At 37.3% G+C, this 8,227-nt stretch overlaps 1 protein-coding gene across 2 annotated transcripts; it reads left to right on the top strand.

The window, feature by feature from the left end:
* The first annotated feature begins 1,115 nt into the window (after positions 1-1,115).
* Positions 1,116-4,348, top strand: LOC120461489 (uncharacterized). 2 transcript variants are annotated; one of them, XM_089125822.1, is made up of 5 exons: positions 1,116-1,411; positions 2,113-2,205; positions 2,494-2,575; positions 3,144-3,233; positions 3,339-4,348. In XM_089125822.1, exons 3-5 carry the CDS (start codon positions 2,549-2,551, stop codon positions 3,609-3,611), a joined length of 390 nt encoding a protein of 129 aa, XP_088981948.1. In that variant the 5' UTR covers positions 1,116-1,411; positions 2,113-2,205; positions 2,494-2,548; the 3' UTR covers positions 3,612-4,348. The 2 variants fall into 2 exon arrangements, with proteins under 2 accessions (XP_088981948.1, XP_088981949.1); XM_089125823.1 differs by having other exon boundaries at positions 2,113-2,209.
* The last annotated feature ends 3,879 nt before the right edge of the window (positions 4,349-8,227 follow it).

The raw sequence follows: 8,227 nt of genomic DNA, 5'->3' as shown, positions 1-8,227 counted from the left end.
TGTAAACTTTTAGACTTCTTCTGATGTTATATTAGATATACATAGATCAATTTTTGACCACCAGGGACACATTTATGGCACATTTCCAGAAGAAAATGTGAAGTGGAGCCTGAAGTGGCAAATCTCACCACCCGGTTGCTAGGGTGTTCTGTGTGGTTGCTAGGTGGTTGTTAGGGTGTTCTGGGTGGTTGCTATGGTGTTTTTATGTGGTTGCTAGGTGCTAATGTTGCTAGGCGGTTGCCAGGTTGTTCTGGATGGTTGCTAGGGTGTTGCTAGGTGGTTGCTGGGGTGTTCTTGTTTGTTGGTGTTGGTTTCTGGGTCGTTGCTAGGGTGTTTTAGGTCGTTACTATGGTATTCTGGGTTGTTGCTATGGTGTTACCAGGTGGTTGGTAGTGTTCACATATGGTTACTAAAGAGTTTCTGTAATGTTTTTGGGCATGATTTAGCTCTGAACTAATAAATTCTTTTGTAATATAATGTAATATGATATAAACTAATCAATATGTTTATATTGTTTGAAACCTTTTGAGGACCCTTTTAACATAACAATATAAACTTATAGAGTCCTTCTGATGTTGTATTAGCTATACATGGGTCAATTTTTGACCTATGTAACACATTTATGGCACATTTTCAGAAGAAAATGTGAAGTGCTGGTTGCAGTGGCAAATCTCACCACCCGGTTGCTAGGGTGTTCCCGGTGGTTGCTACAGTGTTCTGGGTGGTTGCTAGGTGGTTGTTAGGGTATTCCGGGTGGTTGCTAGGGTGTTGCTAGGGTTTTCTGGGTGGTCACTAGGGTGTTGCTAGGTGGTTGCTAGGGTGGTCTGGTTGGTTGCTAGGGTGTTGCTAAGGTGTTCTGGGTGGTTGCTAGGCGGTTGCTAGAGTGTTGCTAAGGTGTTCTGGGTGGTTGCTATACCTGGTGGTTGGTAGTGTCCAAATTACTATAGAGTTTTTATAATGTTTTTGGCAATTGATTTATATATCATCAAAAGGAGCCCATAAGTTTTTCAGAAATAATTTCAATAGGTCAGATGTGGACAATTCTATATGGCCTAGGAACCATCAAAAGGAGTCTATGAGTATGTAGAAAGTTCAAGATCAAGTACACATGCACTGTAAAAAATGATTGATGCAAATAGTTGTACAAATGAGGATATACATGTTGGATCAACATAATGGTTGTGTCAAAAAAGAAAAATATGTTTGGTCAATGATTACATGATTTCCATGACTGTACTACAAAATGTTCATCAGGAGAAAATAAATAACGGTGTTCACAGAATTTTTAACATTGCACAAAAAATATTATGTTGGCCGAGCAAGAGGGAACAGCGTCAATCGTCTGAGCATGCGCAAAGGAGTTCTACCAGGCTTTTGAATTTCCCCCGCCACGAGTCACGACATTGAATTGGTGAGTGAATTTTCTTTATTTGTGTTGCGAGGTAATTAGCAAATTTAGGTTAAGAATATATCTTGTGAGTAACGTTAAGTGATTAGCATTCCTTTCCAACTGGCATGCGGTTTTAACGTTGAACCACACGGTTAAGCATCGCATGGGTTGCCACCTGTGCCGGTTTTACCAGGATTGTCATTTGTCCTTCTTTTTAATAACTTGCCTCGGGAAATTTAAGCACTCGTTCGTTTCCGAAACCGAAAGGCTACGTTCAAACTGTGTAGCGCGCGGCCGCGTGCACGGCACAGAGGGGGAGACCTCGCACTCGACATGTTAGAAACGCATGTAATTCCCGGTGGGCGGGTTGTCGATATGTCCCGGTTTTTTATCAGACATAGGTGGCAACCCTATGTTCCTGTTTAATATTTTAAATGTTCAATATTTTTAAATTCCAGTTGCATTCTTTATATATGTGTGATAATTGACTGCAACAGACAGCTAGTCTTGACAACTAACTTAGTGCTTTTGCTATCACAGAGTGACTGATCATTTAGGCTAGCTCTGAGTTAGTTTCCATTCAAAGCGCGTGTGCCATCGTGTTAGCAGCTAGTACTTTGCACAAGTACTTTTTAGAAAACTCTAATACATACTGAAGGTTGTTCTGTGTATAGAACTATGTGTTATTTATGCATTTGTAACGTTATTTGTTTGTTTTTCAGGTATTTTTTCAGACTTAAAGCTAAATGCAGTGTCGCTATTGTACATTTTCACATCTGCAGCAAGACACAGGCTACAGGCTTCATCATTGGCAAGTAGGTAAATGTTCTTTTCCCTGCATTCATCCAGACTGTGTTTGTATTTTTACAACACATGCGCACACACACACTAATGACACATGATTTGGATATTTTTGTGTTTTTTTTTTTGGAAAAAATGGGATTAAATGGGTTAATAATGTCTTATTGATGACCTGTATTTTTGGCAGACCACAGATCTAACTATTTATAGGTTTGCTGTTCTTCGTGGTCTTCCCCTGTACTTGAGAGAGCCAACTTCAATTTCAAAGACTAATATTTTTTATTTTATTTTTTTTTTTTCAGACTTAAAGCTAAATGCAGTGCTGCTTTTGTACATTTTCACATCTGCAGTGCACATATGCAATGCTTCATCATTGGCAAGCAGGTAAAGGTTATTTTCCTTGCATTCATCCAGACTGTGTTTGTATTTTTACAACAACAGGGCCCTTAAAAAAACATTTATGGAGAGCACATCCTAAAATAGACTCAGCCCACTCAGACACACACCCCAGACACATCACGCACCCAACACACTCAAATCACGCACACCGCAACACACCCCGCACGCACCCCACACACTCACATCACGGGCACACCACACACCCCACAACGTACACCACGCACGCATATCACACACCCGCACACCACAAACCCCACACTCAAATCATGCTCACCACACAACGCACACCCCACAACCATGCACGCACGCACGCACACCCCACACGCACACATCACACACCCACACTCACCCCACACGCACGCACACACACACCCCACAACCCTGCACACACACATCACACACCCACACACACGCGCACACACCACACAACCCTGCACGCAAGCACACCCCACACGCACATTAAAGATACTTGATTTGGATATTTTTGTGTTTTTTGCAAAATTTGGGATTAAATGGGTTAAAATGTCTTATTGATGACCTGTCTTTTTGGCAGACCACAGATCTAACCACTTATGGGTCTGCTGTTCTTCGTGGTCTTCCCCTGTACATGAGAGAGCCAGCTTCAATTTCAAAGACTATTAAGGTAATTTGAATATCTTTATGGTATTACTCTTTGAGATGCAGTAATGATTGCATAAGACATTATGCTTTCAGTCTGACACTTAGTGTCATTTATTGTGTTTCACAGAATACTGAGGCACTGGGGCCACACACAAAGGCCATGAAAATGGGGATCCTGGAAGTGACTGACAGTTCTACCAACTCAGGACCATATTCCACAGTGGTCAATGTGGCTGTAGTACTGGAGGAGGAAGTTGTCATGGACAATTTGGAAGACTTCACAAATGCCCTTGTGATGCTCTTTGGTCTGCTTTATGCTGTAAAATGGAGTAAGGACTTAAGGTACACATTTGAGGCAGTCCAGAAGATTATCTTAAACTGCTGCTCTGGAACTTGTTGATCAAATAAATTGATATTTGATTTGTAAAGCAGTAGGGATGGGCAATGGTTAATCGTGATTATTCGCATCCAAAATAAAAGTTTGTGTTTACTTAATATGTGTATGTAGTGTGTATAATTAATTTGTATATATAAATACACACACATGCATGTATATTTAAGAAATAGCATGTATATACTTTGTAGTTATACATAATTAATATTATATTTGATATATTAATAACATTTTTTTCTTAAATATATACATACATGGGTATTTATATATACAAGTTAATTATACATACTACACACATATTATGTAAACACAAACTTTTTTTGGATGCGATTAATCGTTGCCCATCCCTACAAAGCATTCATCCCTGAGAAATATTAGAATGTTTAATTTTTTAAAGTAGAGATTTATTTTGCCAATAGAACTGTTTTAATGTACATAGTGACATATGTAACCTGAAAGTAGTGGGCAGTACTTTGTATTTTATTTTTTCCATGTAATGTACAGTAATTGCCCTTAGTCTTAGACTAACAGACTAAAAATGTCATATGTTTACAGGCAAAGCCACTGTCATGTTTTACTGAGTAAAGCAGATATTTGTTGTACAGCTATTGACTAAGTTATATGCCATGCTTTCTTGAACTCTCAGATCTTGTTTCGGCACTATTTGAATACTTGTGTAATATTTTACTTGAGACTAACAGGCAAGTCTTTTGTATTTTAATAAATGCATAAAATGTACTCTATCAGAGCTTAGTGTGTTATTTATTTGAAATAATGAAAAAGAGACTTTTTTTGACCAACATTAATGAAAAATAGACTTTTTGGCCAACATGAAATATTTAATTAATACAACATTTTATTTCAATTTGAGTCTGTTCATTGGCCCAACAAGCTGTTTAGTCAACAGAAAATATTTAATTGACAACATTCTATTTCAAGTTAGGTCGACATGCAGGGGTAGTCAGCACAACACAAAAAAGTTGGTTTCCGCAACTTAAATTGGGCCAACTAAAAATTTTAGGTGCAACGGGTCACTAGAAATTTTTATGTTGGAGAGGCATATATTTTTTTACAGTGTGGGCAAGAAATACAGTCTGTAGGTCAAATATCTGTCTGGCTAAAATAACACGATAAGAGGTCATTCTGTATAGTATCCTGATTTTCAAAGAACACCTTAGCCAGAAATATGTTCAGTACTTAAAATAAGGACTCTTGTATGGCTTCAGTAACATCAAAAGGAGTTAATGAGTATATTTAGAATGTTCAAGATCAAGTACTCGTGGGCCAGAACTATGTTCAGTAGGTCAAAAAGGAACCTATCTATAGCTCATGTAATATCAGAAGGAGTCTAAAAGTTTTTCTTGTTTAAAAACTTTTGAGGACCCGTTGACCAGACATGAGTTAAATACTTAAGATATGGACATTCTATATGCCTTAAGAAGCATCAAAAGGAGTCTATGAGAATTTATACAAAAAGTTTGAGACCTAGTACTCGTCGGCAAGGACTATGTTTGTGGGTCAATGAGGAACCTCTAGGCCTAGGAAGTAGTCTAAGAAGTAGCATAAGAAGTAGTCTATTTAGTATGTATAGAAAGTTCAATATCAGTGGGACAGATATATGTTCAGTATATGTTCAAATATCTTCCTGCTCATAAAACATCATAAGTAGTACATATCAATGTATAGTAACCTAATGATCAAGTACCCTTTGACCAGAAATGAGTTCAATGGGTCAGATATAAACAATTCATATGGCTAATGTGTTCATTAGGTAAAATAAGGACTCTTGTATGGCTTCAGTAACAGCAAAAGGAGTCAATGAGCATGTTTAGAAAGTTTAAGTTCTAGTACTCGTGGGCCAGAACTATGTTCAGTAGGTCAAATAGGAACCTTTGTATAGCTTATATATCATCAAAAGGTGTCTAATAAGCTTATATTGTTTAAAAACTTTTGAGGTCCCTTTTATCAGAAATGAGTTCAATAGCTATACTATGCACTGTAAAGCTCATGTGTTGTTTTCTCGTCTGTGCACAAATAAATTAGTTTGTAAAATAGAAATGCATGCAAAATCACGTTATATCTTTTCATTGCAACGAGAAACAAGTTATAACTATCATGCAATGTGACGAAACACATCTCAGGTGTTTTCTTTTTATTGCACAGAGGTTAGTTATTGTGTGCATAATCATAACAAGGAACAAGTTAGATATGTCATGCAGTGCGATAAAACACATCTTAGGTGTTTTCTTTTCATTGCACAGAGGTTAGTTATAGCGTGCATATGCATAACGAGGAACAAGTTAGGTGTTTTCTTTTCACTGCAGAGAGGTTTTTGCGTGCATATGCATAACGAGAAACAAGTTATATCTATCATGCAATGCAATGAAACACATCTTAGGTGTTTTCTTTTTATTGCACAGAGGTTAGTTATTACGTGCATATGCATAACGAGAAACAAGTTAGATATGTCATGCAATGCACTGAAACACATCTTAGGTGTTTTCTTTTCACTGCACAGAGCGAGTTATTGCGTGCATATGCATAACGAGAAACAAGTTGATCTGTCATGCAATGCACTGAAACACATCTTAGGTGTTTTCTTTTCACTGCACAGAGCGAGTTATTGCGTGTATATGAATAACGAGAAACAAGTTAGATCTGTCATGCAATGCACTGAAACACATCTTAGGTGTTTTCTTTTCACTGCACAGAGGTTAGTTATTGCGTGCATATGCATAACGAGGAACAAGTTAGATAGGTCATGCAATTCGATGAAACACATCTTAGGTGTTTTCTTTTCATTGCACAGAGGATAGTTATTGCATGCATACATAACGAGGAACAAGTTAGATAGGTCATGCAATGCATTGAAACACATCTTAGTTGTTTTCTTTTTCATTGCACAGAGGTTATTGCGTGCATATGCATAACGAGGAACAAGTTAGATATGTCATGCAATGCAATGAAACACATCTTAGGTGTTTTCTTTTCATTGCACAGAGGTTAGTTATTCCGTGCATATGCATAACGAGTAACAAGTTAGATATGTCATGTAATGCACTGAAACACATCTTAGGTGTTTTCTTTTCACTGCACAGAGCGAGTTATTGCGTGCATATGCATAACGAGAAACAAGTTAGATCTGTCATGCAATGCACTGAAACACATCTTAGGTGTTTTCTTTTCACTGCACAGAGCGAGTTATTGCGTGCATATGCATAACGAGAAACAAGTTAGATCTGTCATGCAATGCACTGAAACACTACTTAGGTGTTTTCTTTTCACTGCACAGAGGTTAGTTATTGCGTGCATATGCATAACGAGGAACAAGTTAGATATGTCATGCAATGCGATGAAACACATCTTAGGTGTTTTCTTTTCACTGCACAGAGGTTAGTTATTGCGTGCATACGCATAACGAGGAACAAGTTAGATATGTCATGCAATGCAATGAAACACATCTTATGTGTTTTCTTTTCATTGGACAGAGGTTAGTTATCGTGTGCATGTGCAATGCAATCCTAAAGCACAAGCATTGCAAATCTCTTCGTTGCACAAAGGAACAAGTTAGTGTGTGCATTGTAAAGCGATCGCTCTTTTGATGTTTTCTCGTGAAAACAGAAATTAATTAGTTGTAGAATGGAAAAGCATGGAAAAGCACGCTTTTCTTTTCATTGCAAAGAAAAATAAGATAGAAAATGTAAGAAATGCAATGAAACAACACACGTTATCCAGTCAAAGCATAAGGAAGGGTTTAGTTCTTGAATGCAATAAAGTGCATATTACATATATGGTATTTTTGATGCACAACGTTCTTCATGCACAATCCACATCTCTTCATTGCACAAAGCAACGGGTGTTGTTTTATTGCAATGCATAAAATATCGAACTTGTTCCTCATTGCAATGAAAAGAAAATGTATGCATGTGTTTTCGCATGCATTTCTATTTTACAAACTAGATTGTTTGTGCACAGACGAGAAAACATCACGTTATGCCTTTTCATTGCAACGAAGAACAAGTTAGATTGTTATGCAATCCAATGAAACTAGATATTAGGTGTTTTCTTTTCATTTCACAGAGAAACATGTTAGTTATTGCGTGCATATTCTTTAATGCACAACGTTAGACGTTAGATGTGTTTTCGTTGAACAACGGAATGAGTTAGATATTGCATGCGTTCCTCTGTTGCACAAAGGAACGAGTAAGTTATTGCATTGCACGACCGCTCAAGTGATGTTTTTTCGTCAGTTCACAAAAGAATTAGTAGTAGAATCCATGCGAAAGAGTCAAAGGGTCCTCAAAGCTTTTAATAAATATTAACTTTTGATGATTTGTAAGCTATAGATAGGTTCCTTTTTGTCCTAGTGAACATATTTCTGGCTCACGGGTACTTGATTCTAAGCCATAGAGAAGTCCATATCTGACCTATTGTACTAATTTCTGGTCTATGTTTCCTCAAATGTTTTTAAATAATATCAACTGATAGACTCAATCTGATGTTATATACATAGGGTCCTTTTTGACCTACTGAACATGTTTCTAGCCTATGGGTAATTAATTGATCCTTCTCATGATGTTATTTCAGCCAGAAAGATATTTGACCTACTGAACATATTTCTG

Source organism: Pimephales promelas, chromosome 22 (assembly GCF_988280905.1).
Source record: "Pimephales promelas chromosome 22, fPimPro1.hap1.1, whole genome shotgun sequence".
Taxonomy (NCBI): Eukaryota; Metazoa; Chordata; class Actinopteri; order Cypriniformes; family Leuciscidae; genus Pimephales; species Pimephales promelas.
The sequence above is the reverse complement of the archived record's forward strand: the minus strand, read 5'-3'. Positions and strand labels throughout refer to the sequence as shown.